This window comes from Patiria miniata, unplaced genomic scaffold (genome assembly GCF_015706575.1).
Source record: "Patiria miniata isolate m_02_andy unplaced genomic scaffold, ASM1570657v1 HiC_scaffold_9, whole genome shotgun sequence".
In the NCBI taxonomy this organism is placed as follows: Eukaryota; Metazoa; Echinodermata; class Asteroidea; order Valvatida; family Asterinidae; genus Patiria; species Patiria miniata.
The window spans coordinates 19490873-19509800 of record NW_024037076.1 but is presented as its reverse complement, the minus strand read 5'-3'; the positions used below and the strand labels follow the sequence as shown (position 1 = coordinate 19509800).

Here is an 18928-nt window from a genome sequence, read left to right as displayed (position 1 = left end):
CCCCCAGGATTGACGCCCATGGTACTTCCACAAAATTATTAGAAAACAACTCTCCAAGGTGTTTGAGACACCCATCAAATTAAAGCTTATTTCATAATATTTCAGTTTCTGTTCATTTTTTGGGGGGTAATCTGATAACTTTTGGGAGAACTTATTGCCACCCGAAGATGACCACCCTCTAAAAGTAGTTGTCGGAAGCCCATCGATCATCTTGAAAATGATGCCTACACTAAAGTGCAAAATGGAGCCCTTTTAGGGCCCAATTCCATCCAAATTACACAGAAATAAAAGCTTGCAGTCACGTGCACGGCTTCTGCCCTTCTTTTCTACAAACCTTCAAGTTCATGGCCCACAAAATGCTCTGATACTAGCAAAGATTTTTAGGGTACACAAATTGTGATTTGGATCGCGTAGGCAATTTTGGGCCAATTTACAGGTCTGCACCCACAAGAGGCATTCGCGTCGTAGGCCTACCATAGGTTGCTAAGCTGTAATTTGGTATGGAAAGGTTTGCCAGTAAATCTCCATTCTCCAATCGTGCAAAGGTCACATAAAAGAGGATGAGTAATAACAGGATGTACAGAACCGATCCCAAGGCCCAATTACCAACAAAAACATGTATACAATAAAACCGGAACACCGAAGATCCGAGCTTAACACACATTGAAGATTTATTTATTGACGGTAAGGACTACTGAAGATGTGTGGTGCCAAAACTTGCTCTTTCAAGTAATTCCAATTTCAGTACAAAACTACAAAACTGAAGGTGCTTTAGATTTATGTTTATGATCCTAATGGAATGAGAACAATCATAAATATTACGATTACGGATTAATGAACAAACATTTCTTGGTCACATAAAAAAAATGAAACAACCCCATTAACTTTTGTCCTATGAATAAAATGTTATTTTGTTTTGCTTTTTGAGAGTGCAGACATTTTAGGACCTATTTCTCCAACTAGGTTGGCAAAAGTAAGTCAATCAAAAGTGCATATCTCGCAAATGTAATTCGTTGCAGGCTTTTAAAGCAGACCCAGGTGAAAAAGTAGGATATGATCGAAATTTAACAAAAAAGAGGACAAAAGAAGGACCTTTGCTTGCTTTCAGAGGTAGTTTTCATTGATACCCATGTCCACAGCGTCATAAGACTCATTTAGCCATGTTCTGTACTCACAACACCTGTGCTCCATCCTCAACTAAGCTCTTGGAAGTACAGTTGCAGTACTGCGCCTAAGCCATTCATTGTGTGATATGACAGTGTGTAACACTGTTATAAAAATATTCAACGAGATTTCATTTTTCGGAGTTGTTGGACTAAGAAGTAGGAAAAGTAGGGGCAAGGTAAGAAAACCAGGAAAAAGTATGAACACTAGTAAAACAGAGAAAACTGATGTTGTTACCCTCCCTTATTTCAACAAGAAAAGAAATTTCTCAACATCATGTACCTTAAAAATGTTGGATTTTACGTCAATCTCTCTGTTTTGTACAAATTCTCTCTTGTTATGGCTCTTAGCTGATTCTTTTTCATATTATATAATTTTTACCAGTTGTTAAGAAATACATGCCTATTCTGCACAGCACAACCTTTTATACCAAAGTCAGCACACATGAATATGAAGCATTCTACAAACGTATGAAAATTTAAAAAAAATGAAATGAGAATAAAACCGTTTCAACAACTGCAATTGGTGGTGTTAGCGCTAAAACCTTGCAATATCAATTATGTTTTCCATTCAAATTCGGCTCTGTGATGTACAATTTTTTCTTTGACTTGAGAAATCAAAGTTTTTACTCAATATGTAGATCATAATTTTCAATGTAAGCATTAATATTTTCCAAAAATTTCCTTTCCTGTACACCGATTTTCCGTTCAGCATAGACAAATACGAGATATTTCACTTTCCACTCATTGTTATTGAACTCTTGAAGTGAACTCTTATTTGAAAAAAAAAAAGTAATTCTCTACCAGCACACAACTTTTTGATTAATACAACGGTTGAGACAAGCTTTTAAATTTCAAAGACAGGAGGTGCTACAACATACCTTTGAGGTAACTGTATGAAAACACTAAAAAGGAAAATAAACTAAAGAAACCACATTTCAAAATCAAACTGCCATGCTATAAAGACGCCAAGCAAACGTACTTCATGATATTAATAACAAATTTTTCATTAAACTTAACACCGGTTATTATAAGCTTACCACTCTCTAGTGTAGTATGCAAGGGTATTTTTTCATGTTGAGAGATTCACATAATTTCATAATTTGTATCTAATTTCAGAGCCTATGTATGGCTGGGTCCAAATTACGTGGCTACGGCTCGCAATTACACATGCAGCTATGGAAGCAGCCGAAGCCACTTCCCATAAATGCGTGTATTACTGGCTGCAGTAGCCAAGTTGTTCAGACACAGCCACTCAAAACTCTGGTAATTATTAATAGTTATCTATCTGCCAATCACGAACTCTGTTGCACGAGCTGTAACTAGCCAATCACGATCTTTGTTATAAAAGCTGTTTTTTTCTTGTCAAAATTCTCTTCTTCAAAAAGTCTTGTTAGAATATCAGCTACCCTTTACCTACTTGCTGCAAAAGTTGATTGCAAAACTTTGCTCTAAAATTTCATTATTTTGTAAAAACTATGGTCGTTTTCTGCTAATTCTTTGTCAACATTTGTTCAGCATTTCAGATGTTGCATTCATTTGATAGTTTTCAAGAATGGAATCGCTCCCTTCTGCTTGAGCAGATCACTTCTCCGTCGCGATGACACTGACACCGAGTGTGCCTGCGAACTCCCCAGTGGAAAGATTCTCCCAGCTGCAAAACAGAACACGGGAAATTGTATTCGCATGAACTGAGAACCTACACTACAATCAACGTTGTACCACTGTAAATTAGAAGTCTGTCTTAAACCAACGTGACTTTTCACGCCAAAGTGTAACTCCGGTTTTCCAATCCTTTGGAATGGAATGACATGCCCGCAAAGTTGTAATCGAGTCAATCACAAGTCTCAAATCACCCTTTATGTTACAAGTCAGGTCAAAGGTTACAGGTAAGGTCACAAGTCAGGTCACAAGCTACACAAAATGAACAATGACAAAGGAATGCCCAATAATCACAGTTCATTTAAGAGCTTGAGACTTCTGCTTCACCAGTCATTGTTATGACTTCGGAAGACTCGATTACGACTGCGGATGTGAATCCATTGCACTTAAGTATTACTCCCCAGCTAATGGCCGTACCCATTTATACTTCTGGCGGAGAGAGGCAAGTAGGGTGAAGTGGCTTGCCCAAGGACACTGCACAACTAACTTGGTAATTACATATCTTACAGCTTAAAGATGAGTGCGCAATACGACACACAGCTAGCAAGTTGACAGAGCAATGGTAGTGAGTGTTCAGAGGTCAAAGGCTCAAACCCTAATGCTATAAAATGTTTCTGTTTCACCCAAAAAATTGAATAAAAATTTAACCAAATTTCATATTGTGGTTTATTTGTTGATTTTTAATTAGAACAAGTTGTATCCTCTCTGAGTGATGCTAACAGTAATTCCATAGTTCGTAGCATTGATAATGTTGCGAGCATCATGACCATGGGTGTGATCACTGGCTTTGGACTTAATGGCTCCCCACTGGAGCTAAGCCACTAACAACTTGGAAGACATCCAATCGTACTTATCTACCCTTCTGAATTTTGATGGCAATCTCATTGGGCTATCCTTCAACTTTTTAGTTTTGTGCCAAAAAAAGGCACATTGTGGCCCAGATTCAGAAAACTTGAGCACAACCTTGAAACAACATTTTGCACGCTTGATGATACTCTGCGGTGACCAACTACTGCTTTTCATCTGCAATGCTGGCATATGTAAGCAGTAGGGCTGGGCAAGGAGCCTTCTTGTAATTCACAAGCAGTAAGCAGTACGCACTGCAAAGGGTACGCTGAACTTAGGAGAAAGATTTGCTTGAATGGAGGCGCAACAGTACGCACATCCACACTGGAAATACTACTTAAACATTTTCCTGCTTTAGTTAGCGGAACTTTTCTGCCGGTAGCAGAAATTGGCCTCTGGCTAAGCCAGTCGGTAGCACACTTGTGAGGTAATCAAAGAGGTCGCAAGTTGACATCCTGCACCGGTTATTTTTTTTCTTTGATTAACCATTCATTTACCTTGAAGTATTCCTTGTCACCGTTACCGTCAGCATCATAGAGGCAACCGCACTGCCGCTGCTTGACGCACATCCCGTCCGAGTCCTGTACGGTACCTGGAGGGCAGAAGCAGCCCTGAACGCACATGGCAATGCAGGGGGTAGGCTCATCGATGCGAATACTCTGACAGGTGGCCGGGCAGGCACTGCCGCACTGCTGGTAGATCTTGCCATTTTCACACACAACATCTGTAATAGTTCGTAAGAAGAAGAATTCAATCGTAAGTCACTGGTTGTGGTAACTGCTGCTGAGTTGGACAGTGTAATTGTCAAATCAATCATAAATTACAAGTCCATCACAAGTTCATCACAAGTTCATCACAAGTCCATCACATCTTGTTAGCCACATGTCCATCACAAGTCGTCACACATCTATCTTAAGTCATCACAAGTCTATGACATGTCTATGACAAGTCTATCACAAGTCTATCACAAGTCTATCACATCATCGCAAGTCTGTCAAAAGTCTATCACAAGTCCATCACAAGTCCATCACAAGTCATCACAAGTCATCACAAGTCTATCACAAGTCTATCACAAGTCTATCACCAGTCATCACAAGGCCATCACAAGTCATCACAAGTCTATCACAAGTCTATCACAAGTCTATCACAAGTCTATCACAAGTCTATCACAAGTCTATCACAAGTCTATCACAAGTTTATCACAAGTCTATCACAAGTACGTCACAAGTCCGTCACAAGTCCTTCAGTCTGAAGTCACAAGTTATTCAATTGAACCCTGACAATAGCATTCCTTAATAGTTACTGTTTATCCTGTTACTCTTGACTGGACTTGTGAAAGGACTTGTGATTTTCTTTTGACCGGACTTGTGATGGACTTGAAATTGACTCGACTACAATACTGAATGCTGATCTAGCAAGGTAACATAAAAAAAGCGTATTGGTTGTGTGGAGGTCACAGGTTGGAGTCCCATATTATCTTAAAACATAAGATTTCCCTGTTCGCATGCGTGTTGCTCACTTTTTCCAAAGCATATTTCTTGAGCTGATGCACCTTGCTTGAGCAAGTCTGAAGATGTTCTGTCCATCAGTAATATTTTTGAGTTTCACTAACCTTAGAATTTGATGTTAAATGGCTATTTTCTAACAATATAGTTTTAGTATGAGACCTAGAAAATTGGTTAGAAAAAAAAACCCTTATTCATTGAAGAGCACAAAGAGTATATGACATTTTTAAATGACTTACGCAGTTGCAAACAAATTTTTAATGTAAACTAACGTGATGGACTACTGTCCAATAGGATCAGCCTTCACTTGTGTGTGAGAGTAATTAATGAAAATACATTTCAATCATGGACCAATCATTGTTGGACTTGTTCGGATGAAGAAGCATACAAAAATCAATTCATTTCACCATATCCATTAATCCATTCTATCAAATCCATTTAATCTCAGTCATATCTAAGAATCAATAATTATTTAACGTATCTGAAGGAATTAATGCAAGGACGCAAATTTATACCACAAAGCCCCTGGACTTTGAACAGCGATGGTGCAGTTGTCTCATAATTCTTCAAGTGTTTGTTTTGTAATGCTGTTAACTTACCAGGGGGCGGATTGCATCGGCAGATCTCGCAGCCGTTTTCATCTACAGCAAATCCGTATGTGCAGTACATTCTACACTTCGCGGGTTCACACAGCCCTGTAGGTGGGAGTGAGTACAGCACTGAATTATCATTCGTACACTGGCAATTGTACCAGATGGATTTTGGTTTTTAATTAAAATATGGGAGAGGAAGATAATTGTTTTGCTGGAATAAGCCAGTTTGGTAATTCAACTGCGCATGTGCACAATGGTAAGGGGTCAAAGGTCATTTGGGATAATCAAACGTTTGGAAGGCGCATGAATGCGGGCGCACGACGCTTGCGTGTAAATGACCAGCATCTATCCAGTGCTTAGCATAGTAGCACAGAAACGTAATGATTTGGCTTTGATTACAAATTGTCACCATTCTGGGGAAGTGAGGAATCTGTTAAAAACTGAAATTTCAAGCAATTTTAATATTTTGTGTGGATATTCTAACATTTTGTGATGTCTTCTACACGATTACCAAATTCATTTCGAGACACAGAATTCCACTGTTCATCAATTACGCTAATTACACTGTCGTCATTTTGAGGAAGTGACGAATCTGTATTCGTCACAAAGTCTCACTAATTTTACACATGCGCTATGTTTAGATTTGCCTGTACAATTTTGCATTTTGACGAAGTGATGAAATATGCGAACACGCTGTGTGCAAACATATGCTGCATTTTTTGTGACTAAGTAGAATTTCCGTTTTGACGGAGTGACGAATATCTTTAGTAATAAACGTCTCCTAATTAAACATGCTTCAAAATTATGAAAAACAGAGGAAGTCCATTTGACTATTTTACTAATGGGCTATCGCATCAGATATATATTGTTAAATTTTGGGAGAGAAATGTATGCGATAACGTGATTTGACAAATCGACCAACTTCAAACACGACTTTCTCAAAACTTGGTTTTGCAGCTGTGCACGCAGACTTGTCACGTCGTCCAAACGGTGACGATACGTGCTCTCTTGCTTTCTCCAAGTCTCCAAGTGTGAAATCATTTTGCTTTCAGATAACCTATCCTTAGGTGCTCCTCACTACTGGCTTTTATGCTTGTACTGCCAAACTGGTTTTCTTAAAATAAGAAAATATTTTATTTCGTGAACACTGGTATATGTGAAATACTATGTAACTTTCAGGAATACATTTGTACTATAAACATTTATTATTGGAAAGGAGTTAAAATAACAATTATTTTCTAAAATCAAGAAATGTAAGAAAATCATATTTGGCGGTGACATTCTGGCAAGCATGAGTCTGAGTGAGAGAGCTTACTTCGGGGTGGGTCGTTACACTTGCAGATAGGGCAACCGTTCTCCATCTTGAATCCATTGCGACACAGGCGGCGGCACTTCACTGGCTCACAGGGCTCTGCAAATGAAAACATTGACCGTTGAACACGGATTCAGGCAAAAAGTTGGACTTAAACTTTGGGAGCTGTTTTATGCAATGATTGGCTAGACGTCTCGACTGAACAGGGCTTTCTGCACTGGAATCAGCCTTTCTACCTATGTAGATATCAACATGGGTCATCCACTGTGAGCGGAGCCAGTTTCAATTGAACGTGGGCATTTACATTTACACAAGTAGACTTTGGATTTTGGGGTTAGCAGTAGATTTTGGATTTTCTACCCGGGTAGAGCCTCTCAATCCTGATCCTGACCAGGGTAGAGTGGCGGGACCCCTGTCGAAGCCCTGTCGGATTCTTTAAAAGGCGTTCTCAAAATCAGGTCTACAGAGGTTTGACAAGGGTCTATCACTGAGATGTTGGACAGTGCGAAAGAGCCTTAAAGGTGGGTCTTGGAAAGCTTGCTTCCCCCGGGATATTTTGCTCAGGCGATCTTTTGAGCAGATTCATAAAAAAAGAAAAATGATTTAAGTCCAGTGACCAACTCTAAAAGAGAAGAACCACAGGTTTTCTTCACTTGATTTTCCCTCTATATGGTCCGACTGTCATCATTTTCCTTAAAAGAGTTAATGGAGATAATACCTCTGGCTCTTCTCAAAAATACACATTCTTTAAAGAGAGAGTCTTTCACACGAGGAACCAGCAAATGTCTCCGCAGTTTTATACACCCAAAACCACACTTATCTGGGCTTAAGGCAAGTGCAAAATACAGTGATTTTGTTTTGTTTTGAAGTATCTTTTTAAAGTCAAAGTTACTTGATTTTGCTGTGAATGAGAGGTATGCTTTACCTTCAGGGCCAGGGTTGCAGTTACACGTCTCGCATCCATTCTCGTCGGTAGCATGACCGTATCGGCAGCCAGTGAGTTGACAGTTGGGCGGCGGGCAGACTACAGAGTGACAAACAAATAAACAAATTATCAATTTGGGAGTGCTTGCACGGACCTTTCCTGAGTCTCCAAGTATATGGACTCCGTGCATGGTGCTTCATGACCACAAGAATTAGGAGCTCCGTGGAAAACGCCATATCACACATCACAGCAGTCAGCAATTAGCCAGTCTGGTATCTCGATGAAGAAGTCCAGGTCAAAGGCCATTCGGGATAAAATTGCTGATGCAATGTTACGCGATGTGAATGCGAACACCCCTTCTACTCGTAAATAACGCGCAAGCGTCTTGCGACTGTCTCCTTGCGCGTCCATACGCTTTCGATGAGCGTTTGATTATCCGGAATGACCCATGACCCATATCATTGTGAGCATGCCCAGTTGAAATACCGAACTGGCTTATTGTTAAAAGACAAATGCACACTGGTTCACGCATGCCGTTGATATAATTCACATGAAGTCAGTACATATTCACAATACGTGATCACTTAATCTGGTACCTGTATCGCATGTCACTTGTCCATTGCGACGACACTGGCACTGCTCACTGCCCATCGTAAAGGAATCACCAAGCTGTTCAAAGAGGAAAACAAATTGGAATTTCTTCTTATACACTTTTGGTTTACTAATGCCCGTGTTTTTCGAGAGTCTAAAACTTAACTGAAACCTCCAAAGAAACCTTAAGATACCAGATATAAATACTAACTTTAGAAGTAGGAGTAATTAAAATATTCAGTACCTTGAAAGAAGTGCACTTTTCAATAACATTAACCAAAACAAGGATGTCAAACAGTTTTCATACATTTAAGAGGAGTAGAAAATGCACAGAATGTGTTCCTCGGAACAGACCCTTTAAGGATTAAAAGGTCAGATTGCTTCGTATTTACAGCATGTTACATGATTGTTAGAAATATTTCTAAAAGGAATTTTCAAACGGACAGAAGACAGATCTGGGATGGAGCAACAAAACATAAAGTTGAGAAGCAAGCTTGGGGATTGAACATCAAAACGCATCTCAAAGGGACAGAATATTTGGTATGTCGTTATAAAATTTTAACACATTATTAAAAAATGATGCATTAGAACACTGTCAATAGGTCCAATTTAAAAAATATGAGTGAAGGTGCACTAACATTGTTCCAGTTCTGTTCATAGATATCTTAAAAAAAAATCTTGACTTGACATGAGCCTGAAGTTTCCTGACCATAAACTTGAACGCTAATTGTTGGCACATTAAACATGGAAGGGGGCGGTCGCATGAAGCGCGATATATAAAATTACCATGAGTGATCGTGGCGGTCATAGGATGCAGCATTTTGTGGTCATTACCAAACAGGATAATAGTAGAGGTTCTTCAGGTCTAGGTTTTCCTGAAGATGTCTATGATTCTTTTGCGGCTGGTGATCATTGAACAGCGCCCCCTAACATTGCGCATTGGAATACTTACCCGGTAGTACTCATTCTCGCCGTCAGCATCCGAGTCGTACAGACACCCGCAGTAGCGCTCCACCACGCACGTGTTGTCAGAGTCCAGCACGGTGTTGTGCGGGCAAGCGCACCCCCTGGCGCACTGATACGTGCACGCCAAGGACGCACCACTGCGGACGATTTCGCAGGTCGCCGGGCAGGCACTGCCGCAGTCCTGGTAAACCTTGCCGTTGGTGCAAGTCTCTTAGTGTTAAAAAGTAAAAAAAGGAAATGAGTACAGATTGAGTGAGAGGTCGCAAAACCTGGATCTATTGTCGTAAATAATAAATATGGCCACAAATAATAAAGTGAAAGCTAAAGTTCCTAAATTCCTTCTCAAATTGCCTTAAAAAGCAGGAGAAAACATTTCAAAACTTTCCAGGGGACTGGCCCCTGGACCCCCCTAGCAGGGTGTGCCTTCCACACGTATTCACTCACTCACACCCCCCCTTTGAAAATCCAAAATCAGGTTAAATGGGACACAAAGGAGCATTTTCAAGGATTGCATTAAAAAATCACATTGCATGGTCCCTTTTAATACCAATGATCCCATAGATATGTGTACATTAATCTGCAGTGTTCGTCCCAAGTGACAATCGTCAAATGTTGGTTTGTCCTCACCTTCCGGTTGATAGCATTCACAGATCTCACATCCCCTCTCGTTGCGGGCCCAGCCGTGCAGACATTTCATCTTGCACAATACCGGTGGGCAAGCTGCAATACAGATCAAGTGATTGCAAAGATAAGTGGATGGATTTGGGGGGTTAATTTGCAAATGTTGTCTTTTACCTTTAGAGCTGTTGCTTGATACCAGTGATAAGTAAAGCCCAGTCACACATTCACAGTTGGAGCTACGAATATCCACGGTTTACCAAGAATCAATCGATCAAGATGAACCGTCCAGATTCGTGGAGAAATCGACTTTCTACAGTATTAGAACGGATAGACTGTCCCAAGGTTTCTCTACGAATACACCACGGTTTGTCAAGAATATGGACGGATCGTTGAAGAATATTGACAGTGTTACTAAGAATAATGAAGTTAACGACACGGTTGTCTGCGACTGGGCTACTGATGACCAAGGCTCTTCTACGAATAAAGCATACATATTCGTAGAACAATCTTAACAGAATCCTAGCATATCCAGGCATATCCGTAGGACATTCGTAGAAAATTCATAGAGATTTCTACCACGAATGAACTACAAATCTCCAAGAATATGTACGAATAGCCACGAATAACACTACGAATTAGTACGGTTGTCTTACGGATGTCCCACGGTTGCACTACGGATTGATTTTCATGACGATTCACCACAGAAGTTTGGAACATTTAAACATTTCTGTAGCCGCTCCACAAATACCCAAGAATAAATGACGGATAACCACGGAGGTACTAAGGATGAATACGGTACTCCCACGGTTTATCACAAATTTTCAACAGTGGATATCTGTAGATCCAAACACTGAATGTGTGACTGGGGCTTAACTGAAGGATATTTTCTGAACTCTGACATTGTTGCTGACCTCACGTTTTACAAATAGACCAAAGAACAGAGTCAGATCATATGACATCAAAGTACCATGTGACCATCCGGTCTCCCCTGTAATCAGCCACCATTACAGTAGGCAAGCCTTTGGTTAGAAACCATATTGTGTGTTGTAGACTAGACAGCGGGGCATGTTAAATAACCATGATTTTTTTAAAGAGGTTGTGGAATGCTGAAAGTTGTTTGTTCTTTATATTTTTTTATAGTAGAGTAGACCCATATATATCATAATGACAAACTCTCATTCTTTTGTAATGTGCATTTACATGTTTATAAAACTGAAATTCATTGAGTAATTTGTTGGTCGGCGAGCGCATAATTGAAATCAACAGTCGTCGGGTTCTTCGTAAAATCAGAAAAATCGTGACATAATAAACAGGACTCGTTTATACTATGCTGCATAGGGAGTCCTGTTTATTACGTCACGATTTACTGTGTTTTGTTTGCTGCCCCCAACGATGACTTTTACACAAATTGCACGTTCGGGTCGAAACAGGACCTGAAAAACAGCTCTCAAAAGTACCTTTTGTATTCATTTCATGACAGAAACAATAGTCGTTTTTATTTCATCACACCTTAAGCTATATATGCCCGAAAAATGATGGAAATGTCTTCGAGCATTCCACAACCTCTTTAACAACTGGCGTAATAGTCACCATCTGTGCCGTGTACGGTTTTCATAATTGTGTTGACCCAGCACTGGGCACTGGTTCCGTTTCTTTCCCACAGTTTTTTGGCTATCCATCACAGCTTTGAAGTCTTGTCTACTACCTACTGCTCGCGGTGCCATACGATCTTTGCCTATTACCATGGCAATGATTATTACTACTATTACTGTAATAGGGCGACAGGTTTTGCGAACTCCGTCCACAATAGGGCGATACACCTTATTGAGGCGACAAAATAACTGTCGTCCTTTTATGAAAACGACCCTGAGGACAAGGAATTTTGCTGTCGCTAACCATCTAAATCGATTCCTCATGGTCCAATTAGTATAAATACTAAATTTCGTGGAAAAAACATAAGGTAAACTTGGGTTAGGTGACAGTTTAGGTTTGTGCACAAGTCTATGGGAAAGTCACCCTATTGGGGCGAAAAGAGTTAATATTATTATTATTATTATTATTATTATTACTATTATTTCAAATGATCGAGGCATACCTTCCATGCACGTATGTCCACATCCATTGGAGCAGCATAATTCATTTTCTCCCTGGCATTTATTGTCAATGCCACAGGTATCTACGCAAATGCCTCCAACATCTGACGAAACTTCAGGGCACCGAGGCTCTGAAACAAGCACGGAATGAAAAAAAAAGTAAAAAGAAAACAACCTTAACAAATAAATCAATAAATAAACAAGAGTGCGGGGGATGGGGGAATGGTGTTTAAAATTTCCGGGAGCAAACTGGGAGATCTCAGAAGTTTGTTTGCAAGTGTTGCCTAGCGGTTAGGGTTCGTGACTCCTGATCAGATGGTCAGTAGTTTGAATCCAGCTGCTGGCCATATGTTGTATCCTTCGGAAGGCCACTTTACCCTAACTTGCCTCTCTCCACCCAGAAGTATAAATGGGTACTGGCATTAGCTGGGGAGTAACCTGCGATGGACTGAAATCCCATCCAGGGGGGAATAGAAATATTCTCAGTTGTTTCATGCCAAGGAAACTGGAGTTAAATGCCAGCCTGATGGGCCATATTGGTTTGTAACAGACTTTACTACTTTACTGAGATCTTCTTCAATGAGACTTTATTTCAAGCACAAAAAGGGTGACTTTAAGTGCAGAAAACTGGTAATGACATTTCACTGACCTGTAAGGCCTGTTTTAGATGCTGAGCTACTGCTGTGCCGAACTCAATTAATTTGACTCTTTGATTTCGGCAAGGCGATGGCACAGTGACGGCACAGCGATAGCAAAGCATTTAGAATCATTGTGCCCAGCCAGTTGAGTTCGGCATGACACCATCCTTTGGCTCGACAGGGCTGCCGCCCTATCGCCATTCTGAATGGCAGTGGCACGGCACATTTTTAAATGCTGTGCCATTGCCGTGCCGAACTCAATTCAATTCGAAGTTGGGGCAAACATATTTTCAAAATGTGCATGCTCACAATACCCTCTCTCCTGTCCACACATCTTAGGGAGTGAAATCGGCACGAATAGTTTGACCGCACTGACAGGTCACTGAACTGCTTTAACCTGACCCATTACTCCAGATGCATTAAGATTCGACCACTGTGTTCAGCGCTTAGAGTAACTGCAGTGCTGTAGACGAGCTATTCAATTAATTTCGGCGCGGCAGTAGCACGGCGTCTAGGACGGGCCTTAAGCACAGAATTTCGCTGAGCCCATAAGACATTTGCTAAGCAAAAACCGGTTACCAGCCAAAGTGCCATGTGATGCACAATGCTTGTGACTGGTTCACGGCCGATTTTGTGTGTGTGTGGGCTTAACATGAAAAACTTCTGTATAGCAAAAAGGTATACCTATCAATTTATACCCGTTTGTATAAAAACACTGGCAGAGTAGTTGAAGACTTACCATTTGGGCCAGGCAGGCAGTCACACTTCATGCAACCATTCTTATCGGTGACACGGCCATGCGGACACTCATTGGCACACCTGGGCATAGCACAAGCTGTACAGCGGGGAAAAACAAAACAATGCAAGCCTAGTAAAGCTGATTCCAGGGTACACAACATTCAATTCAATTGATTCGCAATGGCTATTCACTGGGAGTCTTCTGGTTTACAATAGGCCGGATGTAGCCCATTATGCGGTCAACCTATACAACAGCACTGCCCGGGTCACATCACCAGTCAACAACAATGCAAATTCATAAAAAGTCGGTTAGTGAGTCAGTTTGCGAGTCAGTCAGGTACAAAGAATACTCTGGGCAGGCCCCTGTGTGCCACCAGCACAAATCGGGTGAAAAAAGGCCATTTCAAAGAGTAAGTAGGCAATTCCAGTGTCATGTACTGTCCGTGACAGAGCTTTTAAAGGCAGGGTAGAACATTTGTCATTTGTGCATTTTTTTTTGCAACAAAAGTGCTCAAAATCCAAAGACGGGTGCTTTAGCTTTAGTTTTAGCTCAGTAAATGCTGCATGTTCTAAGAAAACAATATTCTAAGATCTCAGTTTTAATTCAAAAGTTGCCGAGTCAGGTTTTGAATTGCGCCCAAATTTGGCATCCGGGAGTTGTTCTCATTCAGCCGATTTCAGCTACATGATGTCACACACTTCACAGATAGTTTAGTGCCATTGCTATCTTTAAACCAAGTTAGCTTTTCAACAATAATTTTTGGTCGGTTACTTTGTGGACAGCTGCAAATGATCTACTCTACATTTAAGAGCTCCGCGAAAAAACCTGAAAATGTATTTTGCGAATGTTATACATCCATCATCTAGTAATGGCCAGGGAGATTACAGACTAGGAGTTTTGGATCATTTCTATGAATCATTCATTAGATATCATAGTTAATTGGTTCTGTCATGGACACTGCACTTTGTTTCAGCTGCCTGATGGACACATTAAAGGAAAGTAATAAACAAAAGGGTTTGAATGGCCAATTTGGAATAATGGACCACTGCTATGTTGGACTCCTGTGAACAATGCTAATGTGTACCAACATTGGCAACGTCTGTTTGCGTCCAACAATCAACAAACATAAGCAACAAAGACGAACGGTCTACCCTGGAGTTGTAAGCTATGGTTACCAAGATGGCTGTACTCAGTGAGCTGGCCGAGCTGATGGAATTTTTGCTTTCTTTATACATCAAAACTCTCTAATAAGTTTTTGTATAATAAACTGGCAACATTTTACTTCTAGTCGCAATAAATGTTTGAAACTTTGAAAAGCTGCCATCCACACAGTGACACCTGCAGCACTGGGCGCCACCATTGTGACAACAGTTTTTTTCAATGCCACTATTTTTCCAATTGGGAAGAACAACATTCGCAGGGACCTAGCTGATGTTAACAGTAGTTGCTGGTCATTGAAAACAGTATAACTTCTCTTGGATGCGATAAAGTACTAACTGCTTCTAATGCTTTTATCAAATACAAAGGTTTTGCAGATATACTTGATTCTTTGTAAAATAATACTAGAAGGTAACTGCAAGAATAAAAAGTCCCTTTTTTCAAATTTGGGTTCGGTTTGAATAATTTGTTCATGGATTTTGAATGTTTTTCTTGTTTTGACTGTGTAAACATCCTTCCTGGAACCAACAGAATATTGGCTGAAGAATTCCATGTACTGACCTATCTGTGGTCCTTCCTCGCATTGGCAGATTTCACAGCCGCTTTCATCCCTGGCCCAGCCATGTCTGCAGTACATGTAGCACAGGACTGGGCGACAACCTAGAAATAGACACACACAAAAAGAGGAAAATCAGAGTTGAAAAGCACCTCCAATCAATCCATCTTAAACTAATCAACTTAACCCTAACCGAACTCAACCCATCAAAGTTCAACAGCAGGTTTTGTTTAAATCTGTTGGGATAGGTACAGTACCCCTAAACTGATGGTCTTTTACATTGGGTTTGGCATACCTCCAGAAACTAAGTCCAACAGTGTGTGTGTACAATTTCCCATGTGGGTGTTGGAATTTGCCAGAATGGGTATGGTTCCTAGTAAATTAGGCTGGGGAGTTAGGGTTAATCAATATATTTAATTGAACATCACTTTTCAAACCTAAACTTTGATTTTAGGACATCCTTTTAAAATTCATGACAAGTTGAATAAAAGTGTCATAGCAATGGTATGCAAATAAAGTCTGATCACTAATTACTAATAGCCTGGGAACAAAATTAATTGACTTGTGATTGACTTGTGTTTGACTTGTGATTGACTTGTGAATGACTTGTGATTAACTTGTGTTTTACTTGTGAATAACTTGTGATTGACTTGTGAATGACTTGTGATTGACTTGTGATTGACTTGTGTTTGACTTGTGAATGACTTGTGAATGACTTGTGATTGACTTGTGTTTGACTTGTGAATGACTTGTGATTGACTTCTGATTGACTTGTGAATGACTTGTGATTGACTTGTGAATGATTTGTGATTGACTTGTGAATGACTTGTGATTGACTTGTGTTTGACTTGTGAATTGACTTGTGATTGACTTGTGTTTGACTTGTGAATGACTTGTGAATGACTTGTGAATGACTTGTGACCGACTTGTGTTTGACTTGTGAATGACTTGTGACTGACTTGTGTTTGACTTGTGAATGACTTGTGATTGACTTGTGTTTGACTTGTGATTGACTTTTGTTTGACTTGTGAATGACTTGTGATTGACTTGTGAATGACTTGTGAATGACTTGTGATTGACTTGTGTTTGACTTGTGAATGACTTGTGATTGACTTGTGAATGACTTGTGATTGACTTGTGAATGACTTGTGAATGACTTGTGATTGACTTGTGTTTGACTTGTGAATGACTTGTGATTGACTTGTGATTGACTTGTGACTGACTCGTGACTGAACTGTGATTGACCTGTGAATGACTTGCATTGCAATCACAAGTCATTCGCTTGACATGTGTTTGGCTTGTGATGGATCTGTGATGGACTTGTGATCATACCACTAACCTTGTGTGCAGGCATGGCCACATCCATTGGAGCAACACTTCTGACCTACTTCGCAACTGTCATCCGACTCACAGTCTTCTGAGCAGATACCACCCATGCTTTCTGGGACTTCCGGACATGTCAGTTCTACGGAGAAAGTGGTGGTATATAATCATCTTCAAGATATGCAAGTTATTAATAATAATAATAGTGAACATTTATACCGCGCCATATCTGTCAATATGACACTCCTGGCGCAAATTATGAGACGAAAGACGAAAGACAGGTAATGAAGTATATGAACATATGAGACCCATTATGTAGCACCTTTTTGCTAGGTGCTGCGGCGCATATTGCTGCCTCTGCCAGAAACACCGGGGCAAACCCCTTCTCTTAGCGACAAGTGTTACTGGGTTCTTTAACGTGCATTACACAACACACGGGACCTACGGCTTTACGTCCCATCCGAAGGACGAAGCAATAATGGTAAAGTGCCTTGCTCAAGAGCACCAGCACCATGTTCCCACGGTCAGGATTCGAACCCATGCACCACGGCACACGAGTCGAACACCGTAACCATTGGACCACAGCGTCTCTTTATTCTTCATTTATAAAGCAAATTCAGTCACTTAGTACTGCAATGCTTTTCCTAGTTCTTTTTCAAATTTTAGACGGAATTCTTCTTTGTTTTTCATTCAAAAGTTTTTTACTTTTAAATGAGACACCAGACAAAAAATCCTCCCACATTTAGGAACAATTACTTTACAAATTTCCGATTATTTGACAGCTGCCAATAATTCAGGTAGAGCCACATTAGAGCCACATAAGTTACCCAAAATAAGTGCTGTTATGTCAGAAGGTTGCAGACACCCGAATTTAAAACAAATTCTCAAAAATAAATAAAATACATTGGAAAATACCTTAGTAGCCAAAAATGTATGTAATGGAAAATAACCTTAGCAGCCAAAAAATGTATTTTGTTAATATCGTGCGCTGGAAACTGTAATTTCATTGGTCTAAAACAGCCATGTGTCTGGTCTATAAAAACACATGTCACACACTTACATCCATTTTTACGTGGAGATCATGACATCGCACTGCATTCACTGCGTGCATTGCGTGCATGTATGGAACCTACCAGCACGCTAGCTTCGCGCACTGAGAACTGCAACGTCAACAACTTAGTCTCATGTCCGGCATACCGGCTGGTCATCAAAAACTTTAGGTTACATTGCAGTGGTTTAATCTATTTCTCACACAGTACGTAGCGACCATTTATCTTATTATGCCGTTTTATTTATTTTATTATGCCGATATATATGCCGTTTTTAACCTCTTGGGGCGTTTAGCACCCTCGGCGAATATGTGCCCCTCGAGTGTTACAAACATCATATCACAGCAGTCAACAATTGTTAAATGTGTTTTCTATCTGAGCGTGTGCAAATTTATGAGGTCAACTTATGCACGCATGGTGATCACTGTTCTATAAAACTTTGTCTTTGTTTATAATATTCCAGGATTGGATTTAAATGCATGTGATGTAAAAGGCAAAGGTCTTCTCAGGGTTTTTCGTCCAACATGCCCCTCCCCGCTTCATCCAAAACCATTTTTGCCATACTCACCGAGAGGTGGGGCAGCGCAGGAGCAGATCTCGCAACCTCGTTCGTCCGTTGCAAAGCCGTGCTCGCAACGGCGTCGACACGCTACTGGCGTGCAGCCTACAAATGATTACAAAGCAAAAGAGCCTTTCAAGCCCGACTTCCTTTCCAAATTAGCATGGACATGTTAAGTGTAAACATCAAGTCTAGATGATATTATACCACATTATAGCGTACGAAGGTTTTATTGGGCCTCAGAAAAATATGGCCTTCCTGTGGTCAATCACAGGCATGAGAGGGTATGGACATATGGATTAGTGACCGACCAACGCCAGTCAATATGAGTTTTATAACACACAACAATCACAGGCCTGAGAGGGTATAGACATGAACTATAGTGATCTAACAATTACGCGTGTGATGTGTTTCCACCCGAGTTGATCCGGTTGAGCTAATTAAATGCGCCCAACATGTGTACCTTGCACACAGGTGTGTCCGCAGCCATTACTGCAGCATGTATGACCCTCCTCCGTGCAGGGGTTATCACGTCCGCATTCCTCAGTACAGATGCCACCTACCGGTCTTTGCGCAGGTACCACTGGGCAGACAAGCTCTGAAAAAAAGAAAAATAAGAGACTTCCCTT

The 18928-nt window shown here is 40.5% G+C and overlaps 1 protein-coding gene across 1 annotated transcript in view; it reads right to left on the bottom strand.

Annotated features, from left to right (window-relative positions):
- Positions 1 to 646: 646 nt before the first annotated feature.
- LOC119720948 (multiple epidermal growth factor-like domains protein 6) overlaps positions 647 to 18928 on the bottom strand; it is a 53016-nt gene continuing 34734 nt past the window's right edge. The window contains exons 30-43 of the mRNA XM_038190815.1: positions 18763 to 18897; positions 18309 to 18404; positions 16708 to 16833; positions 15374 to 15472; positions 13655 to 13750; positions 12280 to 12408; positions 10191 to 10283; positions 9550 to 9773; positions 8603 to 8675; positions 8007 to 8105; positions 7085 to 7180; positions 5776 to 5871; positions 4169 to 4395; positions 647 to 2817 (exon numbers count right to left, since the gene is read on the bottom strand). Coding sequence (XP_038046743.1) covers positions 2713 to 2817; positions 4169 to 4395; positions 5776 to 5871; positions 7085 to 7180; positions 8007 to 8105; positions 8603 to 8675; positions 9550 to 9773; positions 10191 to 10283; positions 12280 to 12408; positions 13655 to 13750; positions 15374 to 15472; positions 16708 to 16833; positions 18309 to 18404; positions 18763 to 18897 — 1694 coding nt within the window. The 3' untranslated portion in view covers positions 647 to 2712. The remainder of the gene's footprint in view (positions 2818 to 4168; positions 4396 to 5775; positions 5872 to 7084; positions 7181 to 8006; positions 8106 to 8602; positions 8676 to 9549; positions 9774 to 10190; positions 10284 to 12279; positions 12409 to 13654; positions 13751 to 15373; positions 15473 to 16707; positions 16834 to 18308; positions 18405 to 18762; positions 18898 to 18928) is intronic.